This window comes from Numenius arquata, chromosome 11 (genome assembly GCF_964106895.1).
Source record: "Numenius arquata chromosome 11, bNumArq3.hap1.1, whole genome shotgun sequence".
In the NCBI taxonomy this organism is placed as follows: Eukaryota; Metazoa; Chordata; class Aves; order Charadriiformes; family Scolopacidae; genus Numenius; species Numenius arquata.
In genome coordinates, this window is record NC_133586.1 from 4,710,962 (window position 1) to 4,730,904 (window position 19,943).

Genomic DNA, 19,943 nt, shown 5'->3' on the forward strand with positions numbered 1-19,943 from the left:
TCTCTCCAACAGGCCCCTGGCCAGTGCATTTTGTTCTCTCTTTCGGTAGCACTTAGTGCAATGCTTTGATACCTAAAGAATAGTATGAACCTTTTGTTTTCCTCGGTGGTTGCCTAAGTTCCTGTTTCAGTAATAGTTGTTCTTCTCACATCACTTGTAAATATTTTACAGAGGGAGCAGATAACATTCCAGGAACGGTAGCATGGGAAGCAAAAGAGGAAAATACCGTCTACTTGAAGTGGTTAGAGCCTACAAATCCAAATGGGCTGATACTAATGTATGAAATCAAATACGGGCAGCATGGAGAGGTGAGGATTTGACATTTCTTTGTAAGAGTTACTGCTTCTAACTCTAATTTATACACAAAATGGGGTATTTCTTAACATGCTTTGCGCAGTGCTGCAAACCAAAGATAGAAATTGTGATTTCAAACACCCAGCAGCAACCACCATGCCCTTCTTTTGTTTCGTTTGACAGTTTCGAATTCCACATATCTCCTTAAGGTGTTCGAAGAAAAAGTGATCAGATGGGGCTTTTAGTTAAATTAGCTTATCCTGCAGCCGTGTTGTTTTCTCAAGATTGAAGGAATGTGAGGATATTAACATGAACTGTAAATTACTTTTTTCTTTTAGGAGAAGCGGGAATGTATTTCCAGACAGGAATACAAGAAGCTTGGAGGAGCTAAACTAACTCATCTGAACCCCGGAAACTATTCTGCTAGAGTTCAGGCCACTTCGTTAGCTGGAAATGGGTCATGGACTGAGCCAGTCTCGTTCTATGTGCAACCCAAATGTAAGATAAATGTTTGTTGGTGTGTCAAGCTGGGGGACTGTCGTCTTTTTTAATAATTCCTGATGTTTACGTATGTAACTGGGCATATGAGCCTCTTGCCTATACCCTGAATACTGCTCTTATTTGCTGATGCTTCTTTGGGAACTCTGTTCCATTTTTTGGCAGTTGTTGACAATCAGGAAGTGTATCTGAGGTGTGGTCCTTTTATTGCATACGTTCTGTATATATGAGAGGTGCACACAGGTGGTGGGTGTGTAGAACACCCTACTGTGGCTTCCTGTGATGTACAGCTCGGTTGAGGAATGTCATTTTAGCCATAACGACACAGAGTTGGATTGTACAAAACCTGTGACAATAAGGCAAACCTGAAAAATGATTTGCAAAATAATACAAGAAACAAAACATTTGTTTAGAGGCTGGCGGGTTTTTTTAAATATCAAGATGTTTTGCCACGTGGCCTGTTCCAAGTGACGTTCGATAAAGATAACATCCTGATGAAAGGATGATGCTGGTCCTGACAATGGAAGTAATTTATATTTTGGAAGAACACCACCACAGTGTCCACAAAGACCCTCTCAAGAACTTCTGTATTTAGTTGTAGAGCAGATGTACCCACAGAAAACTGGAACTCCCAGCTTTTTTTCCTTTTTGGTTGTCTAATGGCTGGACTTTGAAGAACTTGAAGTAAAGAGCAGTGTGTGCATATTCTGAATATAAGTACAAGCAATTGGGAGGTGATCAAAAGGTGGAAAAAAGGTGACACTGCAAGTGTACAATTACATATTGTTCACTGAGGAATGTAAGTTCTTAAGCATAACTTGTGAAAACAAACCCCAGACAGACACTGTTCTGTACAAAATTAATACTTTTCACTGTCTGTTTTCTTGTTCCCCTCATCTGCAGTCAGGGAGTGTTTCTGAGTACATTTTTTCCACATCAGACAAGAAAATGAGTACTTTGATTTCTTCCCTGTATGGAAATATACTGAGTGGGTTTTGAATGTTTCTTTGTTAAGGGAGATTCTATAGAAAGCCTGATACAGTTGTTTTCTTGTTGGTTGCAGCAGCAAACTATGGAAACTTCCTGCACTTGATAATTGTGCTCCCTATTGCTTTCCTGCTCATCATCGGGGGATTATTGATAATGCTGTATGTCTTTAACAAAAAGAGGTGAGTTGTATGTGCTTGTGGTTAAAACTGCAGGAGGGGAATGTTTATTTTCAAATCCATGCTCATGGAGCAAGTTTGAAATTAAAAAGGGAAATGGCGTTCAGAGGATTCAAGAAGCTAAAGTCGATTCTGTCTTGTTGGTGTGTAAAAGGAGGTGGTTTAGAGTTACCAGCGAGCATCTGGCTGCCGCTTGAGATATGAAGAGGCTTTTTATTACAGTATCATGTTTGGGAGGGAAGAGGGAAGGGTTGTCAGGAACATATCCAGTGGAAGGGTTGTCAGGGACATATCCAGTGGGACAATGATGGCAGACACTGAACCTATGTAATCAGAAGCTTTGACTGACATATGGGTCAGTATAAATCATGAAACCTTAGTTCAATTTAGGTTAATTTGATTTCTGGCAAATTCTAGACTTTTTTTTTTTTTTAAGTCTTTACATCCACTTAAAAGACTACATCCCAGATAGAGCAGTCTGAGGGACTGTTTTATTGCTTAGTTTTGCTCTTTTGTTTTTTGTAACCAGTGATTTTTTTTTTTTTTATTTAATCAAAATACATAATGAAAACGTAATAGAAGTCAGTGCAAATGTTCAGCCTTGCAACTTTCTAGATATGGAGGTTTTTTATTACACTCATACAAATTATGCTCATTGAGTATCCCATTATTTCCAGCTCTAATTCATTTGTGTGCAGACAGTAGTACCATTTCTCCTCAAGCACTCCAGAAAGTGAAGTACTAGTGAAGTACAATACCTGCCTGGCCTTCCCTTGGGCTCTCCTTGGTGAAGTGCCTGATAACTCATCCTTCTTTAAATTGTTGTTCTAGCCCACAAGAATTTTTTGTCTTTGATTTTTCTGAGGTCTGATTGATAATTTTATTTCTACAGCCTGTCTCCTGCAGGAGCTCTCACAGTGCGGAATAAATACGTCTTATTCTGAAAATCACTCCAGTAAAACAGGGGGGAAGAGGAGGCAGTGTGTGTGTGTTTTTAAGATAAAATAATAGAAACCCTTATAAAATACTTGAGTGGAATTCCCCATTAAAAACAATCTTGTCCTTTGCTAGACTGCTTCTCTCCCACAGCAGAGCAGGTGATGTTAAAGCATGTTCTCAGCCACAGGTCTCCTGGGTGTATGGCCGTACAGCTGCTTGCCTTGGAGGAAGTTTACCCAGCAGCTAAAAGTACCTTGTGTTTATGCTTTTCTGGTGCTGATTTGGTATAATGAAGACTGCAGGTTTCCTGGGAAAGCTGTTCTGGGCTGTTTTCCCATTGATTATGTGAAGTAGAATAAGAACGTGGTTTGTCCCCTTTGTCTGAAAAGCTCTCTAGGTACAGTAAGTAATACTCTCTGGTTGAGCAAATGGAAAAAACTGTAGAAGAGGTGGTCTGAAATTTACTTACATTTTTATTTCCTTTTTTAATCTTTAAACCTGTTTCAACAGGAACAGTGACAGACTTGGCAATGGAGTACTTTATGCTTCTGTGAACCCCGAGTACTTCAGTGCTTCAGACGGTAAGTGTGGCCTTACACTTCTCGTGCTTTTACTTTCATATATTCTGTTTGTGGCTGACTTTGAAAGGTATGAAACTCTATAAAAGGTTGTTGTAAAACAGCTTTCTTTTTTCATTTTATTAGCTCAGCCATGGAGTCCATCATTGATAATACATAAATGTCGCCCGTGTGCTGGGGTTGCTGTGGAATGCAGAACCCTGGAAATTCAGCTTTCTGGCTAAATGAATTGTTTAAAAAAAAAAAAATTAATAAAATACAAAAAGCAACTAGGTTACTGCTGGAACCCTACTTGCTAGATAATGAATTAATTTCCTCCCCCCCAATAAAGGTGTGGTTGTCTGTAATGAGCATGTGCCCATACTGTATGGATTATGTATGTGTGGAGCACTTCAAGTGCAGGAGGAAATCAGGTGAATTTCTTTGAGGCATCGGTTCTTCTGTTTAAGGTTTAGTTTGCTGCTACTGCTGTAGAGTTCTTGTCGAAACAGTGTTTCCGAAAGGCCCCAGGAGGCTAATGGGTTTAACCAGAGCGGCAGCAGACTCTCTTACTGTTATTTTTAATAGCAGCACCATTAGGGTTAAAGGTCTGTCAACGTTCATGCTATAATCCTCTATTTTTGCATCCTGTCACTTCACCCATCCAGAGCATGTGACACGACCGTCCCCTCCTTTGGTGACTGATAGGCAGCAGCATCAGTGGCTGCTCAGATGTCTTCTTGCCCGAGGCAGTTCTCCCTCCTGGCAGTCACCTTCTGAGATCTCTCTTCTGCCTCAGATCAAAGACTTGCAGCAGCAGCAGCAAGTTCTGCTTTTACTGGTGCAACAGTGTGTGTGCAAGTGATCAGAATAGTTTCATGCAAAGAGCCCACTAGATCAGAGAGTCTTTTTCCCTCTGGTCATAAAATCAATCTGTTAATAGAGAATACAGCAGACGCTAAACTGATACAGATGATCAAGTATGTTTGATGCTGTCTGGAAGAATTAGAAGACCAAGGATCCCAAGAAAAGCTCAAGCCTAAAGTATTGATTCAAGCCTCTTCCCACCCAGGTTTTGTGCTTTGAGGTTCCTTATATCAATCCCATTGTGTCAGTACCATAGTGAGGCCACTTCAAGTCCATTTATATATTTCTTTTAAGGTTTATTTGTATGCCAAGCATCTGCCTGTCTCTGTATGGGAAAGACCATGAACTATTTGCATATGTCGTGCAAGGTCTCAGCATTGTGTCTAGTGTTCTTTACAGTAAGCTGTTTGGGCAGTCGGTATCATAAAACGGTGAGTGATCGCACCACTTGCAGAAGTGGAACATCATGGCCTGTTCTTTCTCTCCTTAGTGTATGTTCCAGATGAATGGGAGGTGCCCCGTGAGAAGATCACCATGTGTCGGGAGCTCGGGCAAGGCTCCTTTGGGATGGTGTATGAGGGAATAGCCAAGGGAGTGGTGAAGGATGAGCCGGAGACCAGGGTGGCCATCAAGACTGTCAATGAGTCTGCAAGCATGCGCGAGAGGATAGAGTTCTTAAACGAGGCCTCGGTGATGAAGGAGTTTAATTGTCACCATGTGGTAAGTCATGAAAATGTGACGAGGCTGTGATTCACACAGGGCACAACTTCACTGACTTGAAGTGGGAACTTGGGATTTTAGCTTCAACTCGGCGCAGCTTTATAACATTAGTGTGAAACAGGAGTCAGAGAGCTGAACCTAATCTACTTTCAGGCCTTTCCCGCAGATTCACAGGTGTTTGGGGCTACATGTCAACATCAATAATTACTATAGTTCAATCAGCTGAATTCAGAACTGAATGCTTGTTTTTCCTCTTCCAGGTTCGGCTGCTTGGTGTTGTTTCTCAGGGCCAGCCTACGCTGGTTATCATGGAGCTGATGACACGTGGGGACCTCAAAAGTTACCTGAGATCATTGAGGCCAGACACAGAGGTGAGTCACAAGTTGCTGGATGTTTTTTTTATTTCTTCAGTCAGAATCGTCTTGAACGAAACAGCATCACGTTGGAAGCAGCAGGCAATTAGCCTTTCTTGCCCTTCTCCTTAAGCTCTAAGAACAAAACATGAGCTGCTCTGTGATCTGCAACACCTTTCTTCATGAGGTAGCTATTGCAAATAGCCCAGTGCACTGCATGGAATAGGTCCCTTCTTGTGTTACTGGGTCCTGTTTCCGAGATTTGAATTTGAATTAAGTCTCTTATCTAATCTAATGACTTATCAAGACGTTAAACAAAAATTTGGCTGGTTGAAGCATGCGTGTTAGGATAATTGTTTCATGTTTTATATCCTGCATGTTGCCTCTGCTGGAAAGTAAAAATCTAATATCTTAGCTAATCCGCATACGCTAATATGTAGGCCATCAGTCTAGCAGCTAAAATTGCCACATGTGATACAGAGTCTGAAGGATGAAGATGACACGTAGGTCACTTGCCACTGAAATCATAGTAGACTATGTAGAAAATGAGCTCAGCAGCTTTTGCCCTTGATCTAAAAATTCTCATGTGAAAGGAACAGAACATGAGCACAAGATGTGCACAAGAGAATGATTATGGTATAAATGGAGGGCATTGCACATAGCAAGAGCAGATTGCTTAAGCGATTGGGTACAGAAAATAATCATTTTATAAATAATAAGGAATAAAGGAATCAGGAAAAAAAGCCCAGTAAAACTATTGACTAAGGGCTTGACGAGCATTTACGATTAATAATGTTTTGGTTTATAGGAAATAGTTTGGGTTTAATTCAACAAACTTCATTAAAAGGGACAATGACATTATATAGAACTTACCAAAATGATGAGCTCTGTATTTGGCTTTTCTCTGTTGCACACTGGTGCTCTCCAGAGAAGTCTGTGATTGGCCTGTGCCTAAATTTCCTGTTGTCCTTGGTTTGCAATGTACAGAGTTGAGCAAAGTCTTCTGATGACCTGTAGAGGAGGCAGGCAGGATACTTCAATAAGGTGTGGATGGAGGGCTTGCCTGATCACTGGCTTTACCAATAATTTAACCATGCAGCTCCCATACCTATCTCTTCCTCCTGGGGATTCAACTTGCGTTGGTCCTTCTGGGCTTTCTTGGTTGTATCTTCTTGGCTCTGATAAGGGATGTTGAATACGGCTCTTGGAAGCCTTGGAGTAGTGGGTATGGCTCATTATCTCAACACAAAGTAGCACAGTTTGAAAGTGATGATGGGACTGGAGATGAATGCTTTCCATGGAAGGTGGGTGAGGGACGGTTTAATCTCTGGATGGGGCTGTGATAGAGTTCAGTGAGTTGGTCTATGTGCTTTGGGATCTTTGTCATCAGTAGAAGGCAGTACATGAGGCTGTGGTGTTGGTTACTCTGTCAGTGATGATTATCCAAGGAGTGTAAAGCTTAAGCAAATCCATACTGGTAAGGGATGGTGGGACTTAACTGATTGTCTGTAAATACCTGAACTCCTTTATCCATGAGATTGAGAATGGCAGAAGCCATATATCCGTGGATGCTAAGGAGTGGATTAGCTTCAGAAGAAATTGTCCCATAACCTTTTTTGCTATTTACAAACAGAAGTAATTTAGGAGACATCTGGCTATGGAGAACTGGGGAACAGGAAATGAAATCATTTAGCATCTTCTGGTTGTTTGTCAAAATGATAAAACAGTAGAAATCTCTAAAGTAAGCCCTCTGCTTTGTATCTCAGAGCTTGTGTGGCAGAAGGATAGACATTTAAAGTCCATAGGTGTAAGATAACATACCAAAAAGTCTTTCTTGCTTCTATTCCCTAAAATAGAATGACCTGTTACAAAAGAGCCATTTGGGAGTTCTGTTTGTGACCCAGCTTGATATGGCCAGTTTTCCCACTAAGCAGATGCTATGGTGTACATAATCATGGGTTTCTGTTCAGCCTGGCTCATGTCAAACTGAATTGTGATAATATGATTTATAAAAAAAAAAAATCTAAAAATCGTATTCTATAGTTTGATGTAGAAGTAGTTACTTTTTCTTTCCCCCTTATCTGTTTTATCATCTTAATCTTGCTCAGAGTAATCCAGGCCAGGCACCTCCAACTCTGAAGAAGATGATTCAGATGGCGGGAGAGATTGCTGATGGGATGGCATACCTCAACGCCAACAAATTTGTTCACAGAGACCTTGCTGCGAGAAACTGCATGGTGGCAGAAGACTTCACAGTGAAAATTGGAGGTGCGCTATTTTGACTTTTACACAAACAAAACCCATCATCCTGAGAAACTGGCATCTTGGAAGGCATTTTAATTTTTTTGAAAGACCTTTTTGAAACTTAGCTCTAGTTTAGATTTCTGCAGGATGAAATGTGTTCCTTATGAAGGCTTGTCATGATTTAAGACCTGTGAGCAGTCAACATTGAGTTGAAACTCTTGGAATACCTCTACTTGCTGTTGTTCCAGTAAGGAAATTGTATAGCGTGTGGGTTTAAAAAGAGGTAGTGAAGCAGTGATTTGAGGTGCAGATGCTGCAGACATCTGGGTGGATGGTGTAGTTACCACTGGTGTGTCATTTGCTTTTCTGTTAATGCACAAAAATAATTCCACCTCCTGGTTATTGGTTCAAGAATAAGAATTATAAGATTATTTTAAAGCATATCTGATTTGGAAATGGAATGTAAGGCTTGACTTCAGCTGGATGCTTTCCAGTCTGAACTGGAGTTCTGCTTTCCAGACAGCAGAATGGCTTTTCCTCTGCTCTGCTGTTAGAACACCACTTTTTTTTTTTTTAATTTCTTTTTTTCCCTTCACCATCCCTCCAAAATAGTGCTAGATGAGTTTTTTCAGGCTTCTCTCCAGAGAGGGTGATTTTAAGCTTTTGGCTGTTTTTGAGTTGTGCATATTAAAATAACATGTATAGCAACAGCCTTCTGCTGTAGGAAACTAATTCTTTTTCTCTGAGCTTAACTCAGCTATTTTGATAATTTGTGTAAGTAATCCTGTCATTTGGGAGAAAGAAAAAATGATTTCATTTTGAGTCAGTTAATTAGGAAATAAGATCTTTGGGGGATTTTGTGCATTTTCTGCAGGTTCGGGGGAAGTCAGCCTTGAATCCTTCCAGTTCCAGTTTTCGCACTCTTCTCTCCGCCACCAGCACATTTTACAATTCTTTGAAATGGTGCATTTCAAAGTGCATTTCTTCCCTTTAACGTGGTACATGGTCACCCGAAAGCATTTCATGAAATGTGCTGCTCTGCTCTCCTTTAGTTACCAGTGTTGAAAATCCCTTCATGTAGAAACAGTTTAGGAGCATCTTGACTGGAACACGCCAGCTCAGATGGTTTAGATCTCAGAGGAAGAGCTTTATGCTCCACTGTCCTGTGCTCCTTGCGTATCTGTTTCTTATTTGCATTACATTTTTAAAGAATTTCTTATTCAGCCCTGATAAACTCACCCTGGTGTGTGGGAGTGATGGAATAGCTGCACAGATGGGCTTTTTAGTCATAATCTCTGAGGGTACTGGTGTCCATAGCAGGCAAGGAACGAGAAGGACCAGTGCTTGGTCACTCATCCAAGTCGTAGACTGGTAATAATGACTGTGAGAACTGGAGGAATTCTGTCCTCTTTTCACTCCACTTTCCTTCCCCCAAAAAGGGGCAACTACAGGTCTGTATTGATGAAATGGATTTTGCCCTAGCTCTGCTGTGTCAGCAGACAGCGTTTACGTTAGAGAATTTGGTGCCGCCTGATGTATTCACTTTTTAGGTAGTGTCTGAAAACACAGTATCTGGTTTAAATAGGCTAGTCCAAGACCCAGCAGTTTTGTGTGCATCGGGCTTATTGTTCAGAAGAAAATCTGGAATAAGTCTGAGTTACAGTCAGGAGATGAGCATTGTTAGATCCAGGTCTTGAAAGTGTTTATGTATTTACAGCTGAAGGCATGCATATAACCCGAAGTATGTCTTTAATATCGGTCTGTGTTAGTCATAAATGATTAGCCTAATCCTCTGTAGTGTTTGAGATGGAATATTGTACAGGAACTGGAAATTACCTTAGGAAAGAGGGAAAAAAAAAAAAGAGAAGCATTTCCCTCAACATGTGAGATTCTTTAATTAAAGACAATAGTATTAAGTACTAAAGGAGCTCTTGACACTCTTTAAAAAGAAAGGAAAAGCACTGAATTTAGAGAACAGATTAGTGAATTGTATGACCTTCAGATGACATAGCTTTTACTGCAAGGCTTGTGCATAAATCCTGGAACTTTTAGTATTAATGTATTTAAATCATTCAGATTCCTCACCCACTGAAGTCAATGGTAAAAATGTCTCGGTTTTGGTGGGAGGGAAGCTAAACCAGCCCTAAGGCAGCAGGTAAAGTGCCTGCAAAGTGTCGTGGTAACAGACTGTGGATTCTTTGCACCAAACTGTCATTCTCTGCTGGCTACAATGGTTTGTAGTAAGGGGAAGTTGTTCATCATTTTATCATGTACACTCAAAACATTTATACCTTCTAGATTTTGGCATGACAAGAGACATCTACGAGACAGATTATTATCGGAAAGGAGGGAAAGGTTTGCTGCCCGTTCGCTGGATGTCCCCAGAATCGCTAAAAGATGGAGTCTTCACAACGCACTCCGATGTCTGGTAACAAAAAAGGGGTTCTGAAAATCTGTTTTAGCCTCTCTTCTTTGTAGCCGCTTTTCTTCTTTTAGTAGACTTAACTAAGTATGCTGCTGCTCCTCGCTCTTCAAAGGTAACTCTTTTTCCACTGTGAAGCAGTCTGCTTTATATTTCATATTTCCATTGCAAAATCAAGCACTCGTGAGGTTAAATTCTGCTCTCAGAGCAGAATTAAATGGATTTCCAAAACTGGAGGTGGCAGCATGTTTCCTGCTGTGAGTTGTAAAATCAGTTGTGCAGCGAAAAACATTACTTTCACCTGGAAGAGCAAGTTGTCATTTTTCAAATTGCCCTCCTTCAAGAAAAGCATTAAAAGTTGCCAAGAATATAGAAAGGTTCACAGTGCTGACCTGCTTTTCTATCAAAACCTTCTGTGTAAATAACTCCTGCTTTCCCGCAGACGGTTTGTGTACACCGGCAGGTTTTTTCTTGGGAGTTCTCCCTTGTGGATATCCTTCTCCATTTGGAGCTTTGTTTGCTTGTTTTATATACCGCAAGATGCAGAAATAGGTTTTTCTTTAAAAGCGCATTGCCTAGTTGCTCTATCTGTGAAGTTATTAATAGAGGCATTCAGGAAATTTCAAAATACACTTCTTAAAAGTAGTAATACTCTGGAACAATTCCCCCCACACACCCCCCCCCCCAAACTTTTGCAGATAGGTAGGGAGGACTTGGCAGGAGATGAACTTGTACTGGCAAAACCTCTACTCTGTCTTTTATGGTTTCTCTGCCTTCCTAACAAGATGTTTTTACTGCTGATCTGTTACAGAATTGGCAGCTGATTGCCTCCAAATGTCTAGAAGCCAGTAGAATGGTATTTTAGTAGTAAACTGCATTTTCTTTAAACAGCTTGAGGATTTTGGAGTCGGTGGACTGTAGTCCAGAGCACCAGCTTTGAGTGAAAGGTTCATAAGAGGAATTATGGAGCAAGGGAAAGAGAAAAGCACCAGAACGTTGCTTAATTTTTTTTGTGTGTATGGCTAGTAACTTATTTATGAACCCAGTAACCCTCAAACTTGGAAAGAGATGAAAATAACCACTTTGAGTTGAAGGGGAAGCCCTGTATCAGCCATTCATCTAATGGAACAGCACAGGCGTGCTTTTGGCAGTGTCCCTGCAGTAAAAGAATTTTGGGACTTGTAATGGCTTCACAAAGCAGACAGAAATTTGGAATGTATCGCTAGAAAATCCCCAGATGTAGAACGGAGCGAGCCTGGAGTGAAGAGCTGGCAGACCTGCCCGTTCTTGCCACACAACAGTAACTTTGAAGTCCATCCATCAGTTCCAGCCGTTGTACCGGCAGTGGCTGCAGCCCATCAGGTGCTCGGCTTCGCTGACGTACCGCGCTTGTTCCCTACACACGTTCCTCTTAACCTATAACTGTTAAGTGACGTGGCTGTTTAAACATAACTCAAATTCCAAACAAACAAACCCTACAGATGTGACGCCAAAGCAAGCGTCAGAAGTGAACTTGCTACTTCGGTTGTCGCAGGAAGTACGCGAGTTCTCCCGGCAGCGTTAACAAGATTTGGCCTTCGTCCGTCATTCAGTCCCAACCAAGGTCGAGCAAACAATATTGCAGTTTATCAGCAGGGACAGTCTGAGGGAAATATTTTAGCCACAAGTCACGTCAAGGAAAGTAGCTTACTGATACAAGGGTGGAAAACTTAGGAGGAGGAGGAGGAGTAAAATCTGACAGATTTTTACTTGGAAAGCGTAGAGAGGAAGAAATTGCTCTGTGGAGAAGGAGGGTCCACAGCTCTCGCCAGTATTTCAGATGGTTCCTCCTTGGGGATGGTTTGTCATCTTAATTGTTAGAAGTCACTTATTCTGAAATTTGGATCACGTAGGTATACTATCCCGAGGTACCAAAACCAGGAATATTGTGTTTGGTTAGAACGCTGTACATTTGCATTTGCCACGTGTATCCACAGCTGTAGATGCAGAAATTTCAATTGGAATTCCCAATGTAGTGGAGCTTGACTTCCCACTGTCATGAAATAGTGGCTATTTACTTAATCTGCTTATGGCTAAAAGGATCACTCCAGTTCGCTACTTAATAACTTTTAGACAAAACACAATACACCGAAGGTCTCTTCATGCCAGGAAAAATTACCTGACTCCGTGTATCCTTGTAAGCTGTGTAGCTTGGCTGTTTTGGGGGGCATTTATTTTCATCAAACAGTAAAAAAAAAAAAAAAAAAAAAAAAAAAAAGTTGAGATTGGTTTTCCTGCCTTTTCGGTAGGATATTGTGACATCTGGTTCCGTGTTCTTCGAGATAAGTTTTTGAAGCCAAAATGTCAAAAAGACAAAACTGTGTGAGTGGTCGGAGTCCAAGATTTATAAGCTGTAAGGTGAAATGGCAAACTGCAAAAAGAGTGTCTGGAGGTTTTGAAGGGTGGAGCTTTATTTTAGCAATTCATTCTTTTATTGCTTTTCAGACTGAAGAATGAGGTAATTAGACAAGACTGTTTTTGTTGTAGTTGGGGAAGGAGAACATTTTAAAATTCATGTAATGCTGTTCAGGGTGAGAGTGTATTTCTATAAATAAGTCCTCTGCATCTTGCATTCTCTCGGAGCTGGTAGTTGCCTTGAAGGAGCAATGTAAGTTTATTTGTTATGATAATATGACTAGTAGGTGCACAAGACTTGTTCTCATTATTCCTGCAGTGATCAAAGTAGCTTCAAAGGCACCAAAATGTTGAGTTGACCCTCTGTCCCTGCCTGCCCTGAAAGGCAAACAATTGCAAGTCTGTTTGTGGCTTCTGGCTCCAGATGCAAACCATTTTAGATACAGTGGATAACTGAAAGATAAAACCACTCTACCATAACCAGCTAATAATACTGGCCTCCTGTTTTCACAACAATACCCTATTGAAACTATGCTTTTTTTCCTCTAAGCTTGACTCAGCGTTTTAGCCACAGAAGGCAAGACAGCATCTAGATTTTCTTTCTTTGCACAGCAGCTCTAAAAGTAGATGACTCTTCAGTGCAGGACGGACAATTTGAGCCACGTCTGCTCAATAAACTAATTTTAAACGGAGATATTTTTAGAAAGTGTCAATACTTACGTCCAAACTACCCAATTACATAACTATGCTTATCTTTCTTTGCCAGTAATCAATTCCTATTATTAGACAGACTTCTTTTTTGCACTTCTGCTGTCCTTTGTAGGTATTGGAAGGAGCTGGAAGCTCTGTTTCAAGAACATAGCTACACACATGTTGCAAAAAGGGGTAACTGAGTTTCTCCTGGGGGCTTAAATGTTTTCCTGCTGAAGCAGCAAATCTCAGGGTCTTGGTACAAGAAGCTGGGGAACATTCACCTTTCTTCCATGTTGTTTTCAAAAATCGATTGTGTTGGTTGCTGCTGTAAGTCAAATGCCTTGATCCTCACTTTGCACCTTTGACTTAGAATGTGGATGAAACCAAATCAGAGTGATAAATGGAAAGTATTGTCCAAGAAGTGGTTTTGTGCCTGGGGAACAGAGGCTGGTTGGTTTGCTTGCTTTCAGTGGTGAGGCAGATGAGATGCACAGGAGTGGTGGTGTGCGTTTGCTCTCTGGCTTTTGCTAGAGAGGGAAGGGGAAAATGCAGCTTTTAAATCAGATTTGTGTGACTCAAGTATTTCTGATGAAAAGCAGCTTGCACTGGAATGAGAGCTTGCCGTTCTGCGTTATTGCCTTCTCAGCTGCTACCAGGAGTACCTGAGATATGTTACATGAAGATTTTGAGTTTAATTTTAAAATATACTTTTTTTTTTTTTTTTCCTGCTTGGGGGACGACTTGTCTATCTCGCTCTAAATAACCGGTCTCTGCAACTTCTTCACCTGTTTAGAAGGCTTGATTCCTTGCACCCAGCCACGCATGGATCTTTTTGCAGACTTTAATGATCAGGTGTCTCCAGCTTGAGGTCCTCTGTACAGGAAGTGCAGAGATAGGAACAGAATTTTTTTAATTTCTTTTTTTCCTCTTCCCTGCATCTTTCCTTTTCCCCTCTCCACTGTTCTTCCCACCTCACAGTGCACCTAAAGTCTGAACTCAAGGACATGGGAAGGGGAGATGAGATGGGGGCTGATCCTCCAGGCAAGCTCACAGCTTAAATCTCCTCTGAGTTAGGAGGCATCTGGTCAATGCAGTGACCTCGTGGTGGCTTTTTTAATTGTTGACCTGCACAGACCCAGGGTAACCGAGTAATACTGGACCACTGAATGGTCCTAATCGTGACCAGCTCTGAGCTGTAGATAACGGTGTGAAAAATGGAGATGGATGTTACCCGTCTTTTCTTATAGAGTCATTCTGAAGAGTCACTCAGAACCAGGAGTGTGTTCCTCACCATTGACTAGAAGTATTTGACGTCAACAGTCCCTCGTGCTAGGTGATGTAGCTGGCATCGTAGCTGCATACTTTTTGAGCAATCGGAATTTTTTGGTAAACAAAAGTGCCCATGGACACCTGCCTGCTCAGCATCATTCAGGAAAAATGTCCTTGTAAATGGTGCTCAGCTTTCTAAAGTTCTGATTTGTTTTCCAGGTCTTTCGGTGTTGTGCTTTGGGAGATCGCAACGTTAGCGGAGCAGCCGTACCAAGGCATGACCAATGAACAAGTGCTACGGTTTGTGATGGAAGGAGGTCTGCTGGAAAAACCAGATAATTGTCCTGACATGCTGTAAGTGACAACGGTTCCCACTGTTCTCAGTGCACACCTCATTCTTCCTGATCCCTTCAGTGTCCGTTTCTGCTCTATCTACCACAGGAGGGGCTTTTAAGAGCGATAGCGATGTGAGGTGCCGCTTGAACAGTCTGTGTCAATCTCGTATGTTATACTGGTTAGACGTACCAGAAGACAACTTTGCTTGCAGCCAGAATCTCACTTTGGGCTCTCTCCCCTGATAAGGAAACAAAACCCAATCTTTGTGTTCCTGAAATAAAATTAGACTTAATAAAAGCTCGTAAGTGACATTTGCTCCAGCAGAAGACTTGGTGCTTGAATCTTGTCTCTTCTGCTTAAAGTAATTCTGTTGAGCATGAAGAGAAAAAAGGGCATAGGACGAGCTGAAATGTATCGGGCATAAACTGCGCAGAATTCAGCTTTCTGGTTCAGCACGGAGAAAGATGAACGTATCGTCCCTTTGTCTGGAGCAGCCTTGGGTCTGCTATTCCAGTCACAGCGTTCATCACGTTGAGATATACAGATCTCCCCTGCTAGCAGGTTTCCTTTCCTGTGAGGGCAGAAAGAAGTGGGCAGGAGAACCTTTGCCCACCCCTGGAATCCCCACAGAGCCTGGCAGCAGAGGAGGGTGTGCGGTGCAGCGGGCTTCGGTTTAGAGCTTTACATTGTTGAAATACTTCTGCTGGCTTTTGTGTACAGCAGTTTCAGTTGTTCAGACTTCATTACTTTGATATACTTCCCAAACTGGCTTTTGGGAAGGAAATACTGCGTCTTGCAGTTATTGAAATTTGTTGGAGGCCCACAGAAGGGATACAATCACTTAAGGGCCTCAGCTGCTTGGGATTCTTAGGAAAAGAGCTTTTTTGGCTGGATCGCTGGCTTTGGTTTCAGATGACAGGCAGCGTTGTTTTGTTGTTTGAGGGGGCTGGGTGGTATATGCAGGGGGAGGTGTAGCTGCCATGTGATTCCTCAGTTTCGCATTCTTTCCCTTCCGCAATGCTGTGGAGAATTCCTGGCAGTCGGATTGACTGGAGATTGTTTAACACGGTCAGAGCTGCGTAACGGAGGGGGGGAGTAGGCAGAAATGGGGGAAGAACAGGGTGTGTGAGGGGATCTGCTCCCAGAGTCCATAGGAAAAAAAAAAAACCTCTGCAGCGCAAACAAAATTGGTAAGAAATTATTAGAAATTCCTCATTAACCTGGGGCATGTGTGGTATGAACAGGGGGACGGGAGAGGAGTCACAGCAAGAAGGTCTCTTTGCTGCAGCCCACCCGGCCCCTTCTCCTTCCTCCTCCCTCCTCCTCCTCAGAGATAATCTTCTGCTTGCTGGGTGTTGCTACTGGGTGAATCCGTTTTCAGGGTAACTGGCTTGTGAGCTGGAAGAACTGGGTTTACGTCTGGCAGAGCAAATCTTTGCACCAGTGTGTAACAGCAAAGGCCTTTTCTGTGCTGATTTTAATGAAGAAGCTGTTCACACGTTAGTTGTGGCCTCCAAGACTTCAGCCTGATGTTGCAGAAGTACAGAATTAAAAAAAAAAATAAAAAATCTTCCTTTGAATTTTGCCGCATCTCTCCATCAGAACAAGGAGCAGGGGTGAAATCAGAACTAAGGCACATCCTGTTTAGTGGTGTATTGTTTTCGGTGGTGCGGTTGTGTATAAAACATCCTGATTCTGTCCAAACTGCAAAAAAAACCCCAAAAATAATTGAATGTAATTGACCGTATGAACTTCTTGTGACTTGCTTTAGTTCTCTTTCAGCTTGTTTTGTCTTTGTATTGGGACAGACACCCTAGTCTGCTGAAATTCAAATAGGCTGTTGTGGGAATAACAGTAGGGAGCTCCAGGAATAATCTTCACCTTTGTTCCATGCTCATGCGTTTGGCATTCAAAGAACCTATTCTGCGTTACTATGGTGCTTTTTTTTTTCCTTTGCATGTTTTTGTTTCTTTCCCCGTCTTCCATCCCATTTGCCCAAGATGCTGTAAAGATGCTGTGCATCACGCGGTAACCTGGGCTGTGGGCAGAGTTCCTCTGCCCTCGCCAGCTGCCCGATGAGCTACTGCTCAGCACCCAACCTAACGAGACAATTACACAATGGACAGAAAGGTGCTTGTGACAGAGTTGCAGAGAGCCCTGAAGTTGCATATGGGATCTTGTCACATCCCCAGCGTGTTCCAGTAGAACAGTTCCAACTGCTCTCTCAAGCACTTTATGAAACCCTTTGTGAAATAGTGGCTCCTCTTTTTCTGTGGAGGTTGCTAAAGATTCTGTGTAAAGACAGGTTTCTGGGCATGTCCGTGCCAGTGGAAGGTATTTTTTTAGACAGCACAAGTTCTTACTGGTGGAGACTGTCTGGTCTGTGATACTTTAATATTAACTCGCTGTATTAACTCAAGATGTCCAGAAAGCAAAGTTCACCTACTGCAGGGAAGTCAATGTACTTCTTGTGCTCTACCCTGTGTGAAAGCAAACGAGAAGGGGAGCCAGGAGCTGCACTTCTATATATCTCATGCGGTAGGCTACAAATGCAGAGATAAGTTTTTCTTTAAATTAGTTTGACTTTGAAACAACTTAATTATGGGCAGAACACAAATGTACCTTTCTGCCCAGAGAAGGGAGTATACTGAGAAACAAAAAACCTCCAGAACAGGTGGAGGAGGTGGACTGCTGCGGGCAAGCGTAGATGAGAATAGAGAGAAGAATCTTGCTGCAACTGTCACCGAATTCTACTATTTTTAACCCGGCAGATTATGTGAGTGTTGACACAGCCGTGCGCGTTCCCGCCACGGTGCAGTGGTTTTCCCAAGGGCCTCTTGTTGTCCCCCCTGCATGAATCTACGTGGTGCAAGTGGCCTTGGATGCTCCATCTCTCCTGAGACCACCAGTTATGCTTGTTAGTGGCGGTGCTTTGCTCACCCCTGGTAGCTGCGAGTCAGTAGGTTTTAGATGGATCAGAGACCAAGGACACTCGAAGAACTGGAAGAGGTTCTGTTCCGCAGCTTGGTTGTATCAGATGCTTGTGCAAAGGGGGATTTTACGTCGTGGTCGTCTCGTGGTTCGGAGAGGTGGTAAATCCCCGGGAAAGGGCTAAGCACAAAGGGGACGGTATTTCTAGAGGCTTTTTACTCTTACGCAGGGCGAAACAAGACTCAGCTCTGTTTATGCTACACCCTCTTGGCATAGTTTGCATGGTTTTACAGACAGAACCATGCAATAAGACAGATGGTTCAATAAGATGGTGCCAGGAGGAGCTTTGCTGTTTTTCTCCTCTTCCTGTGTAATAAGCCCTGTTTTTATGTACTACCATTGTTACGGCAGCGTTCGTCAGGTGATGGCTGCGTGGCAAGAAGGTTTGTTACAGCTGAAGCTCTCAGACAGTGTGTTCCCATGGGGCTTTTAAAAGTTGTGGAGGCTGGAATTCCACTCTGTTTTTGAAGCAAAATTGCTTCCCCCACATGTATTGTAGATGACTAGACTATTTACGCATTGCTGATTTTTCCCTTTGTTCCTGGCGAGCGCTCGGTTAGAAAGCAGGGTCTGCCATGCAGAGGCAATGTCAGCACGTGGCAGCAGCAGCAGAACAGGAGAAAGGGCTTTTCTCTCCCCCCGCCCCAAATCAAGTCTGATGCAAAGCACAAACTCCAATGGAATGCAGCTTCTATAGTAAATTTCCATTTTCTGTTTTTTTGTTTTTACTGTCTCAGTGCAGAAAGTAACTCGGTTTCTGCTCAGTTCTTTGAGCAAAAGGTGCCCAGGAAAGACACCGGCTATTCCTCTGTCTCATGACGATGCCCCCATCTTCCTCCAGCTCATTTGCCACCAGTCAGAAACATACTTTTGTAAAAGTGCTCAGGTTGTATTAACAGCCTCTAAATTCTCCCATTGTCTACTGGAAAGGGTTGGGTGGTTTGGTTTTTTTTTTTTTTTTTTGTTTAAGATAGTGTAAGCAAAGTCTTTGAACCCACAGAGTTAAAAAAAAAAAAAAAATCCTTTTATGGGAACTCTGTAGGGTTTTTAAATCTGGAATGGCTTAAAAGAAACATCACATGTCCTTGTTTGTGCTGATGTCACATGCATTACTCCACTGCTTGTGGTATCTCCTTAGCATTGCCCTTAGGCCTCAGGGCGAAGCGCCAGCGAATATCCAGTGTTCTTGGCTCCAGCAAACGCTTCTATTCAGGGACACAGCAGTCAGCTGGAAAGGAAACAGCAATGAAGTAACAGCAATGGATTTTATATATTTATGTCTCAAGCTTTCCTCCTTGTTTGCGGGTGAGGGTATAGTGCAGTTTTATAGTTTGGCTTCGCTTTCGCTATGAAAGGCGTTTTAAAGACTCAAACCCAAGCAATGGTTTAGCAGTGTTTATATGTCTGCCTGCCTGTTACAATGCAGCATTGAGCACCCGGGGACTTCTCCCAGCACAGACTGGTTTTGCCAGCTTCTTTTTGGGTGTCACAAGGCCGTGCTCAGGTGCCTGACTTCTGTTTTTGCAGAATTGTGCCAGCTGAGCTCTAACAGGAATATTTGTGGCTTCGAATGCACTTCAATTAAGATTGGTTTTGTTTTGCATCCCAAACACAGCCGCTTTCTCTCTCTTTGCTGGTTCGCGTCGGCTGAGAGCACAATGCACCCTATGAGGAAATGCAACAGTACTTCCCCAGGAGTGAATTTCCAGGGGAGGGGATTTCTTTGCTTTGGTTTTGTTCCAGGCCAGGGTTCCCAGACCCCCCGGGCCCCGCTGTGCGCAGGCTTTAGGGTCCAGGGTTTTCCAGCTGGGGGACAGTCCTGTGCAAAGGTTTGGTCTAGAGCAGGGACTCTGGAGACATTGAGGCATTACTCTGTGATGGACTTAGGTGCTCTTCAAAAAAGGAGAGAATTTTGGTTTGGTTTTGTCTCTTTTTCTAATTCAAAATAAACATTCCACACGCTGCTGCAGAGGTCTTAAACTGCCGCCGGGGCATAAGGCAGTGAGAGCTAATTAAAGCATAAAATAGAATTGTTTGCTAACTTGCTGTAAGTCTGTGGAAGTTAGGAAAATGGTATTGTTGTTTTATAAAATTAAAACTAGAAGTTTAGGTGACCTGGCAGAGGTGGGGAGATGAGCCCAGGCTGGCTGCTGGGGTCTGAGTGGGACTGCAGGTCGCGGTGCTGGAAGGTAAGTCAGAG

At 42.5% G+C, this 19,943-nt stretch overlaps 1 protein-coding gene across 3 annotated transcripts in view; it reads left to right on the forward strand.

Annotated features, from left to right (window-relative positions):
* IGF1R (insulin like growth factor 1 receptor) overlaps positions 1-19,943 on the forward strand; it is a 190,826-nt gene that overhangs the window by 168,563 nt on the left and 2,320 nt on the right. For 2 of the 3 annotated variants that reach the window (XM_074156420.1, XM_074156421.1), the window contains exons 12-20: positions 172-308; positions 633-792; positions 1,856-1,961; positions 3,408-3,478; positions 4,812-5,041; positions 5,302-5,412; positions 7,503-7,662; positions 9,937-10,066; positions 14,636-14,770. In XM_074156420.1, the coding sequence (XP_074012521.1) occupies positions 172-308; positions 633-792; positions 1,856-1,961; positions 3,408-3,478; positions 4,812-5,041; positions 5,302-5,412; positions 7,503-7,662; positions 9,937-10,066; positions 14,636-14,770 (1,240 nt within the window). The remainder of the gene's footprint in view (positions 1-171; positions 309-632; positions 793-1,855; positions 1,962-3,407; positions 3,479-4,811; positions 5,042-5,301; positions 5,413-7,502; positions 7,663-9,936; positions 10,067-14,635; positions 14,771-19,943) is intronic. The other variant, XM_074156422.1, reaches the window with a different exon arrangement.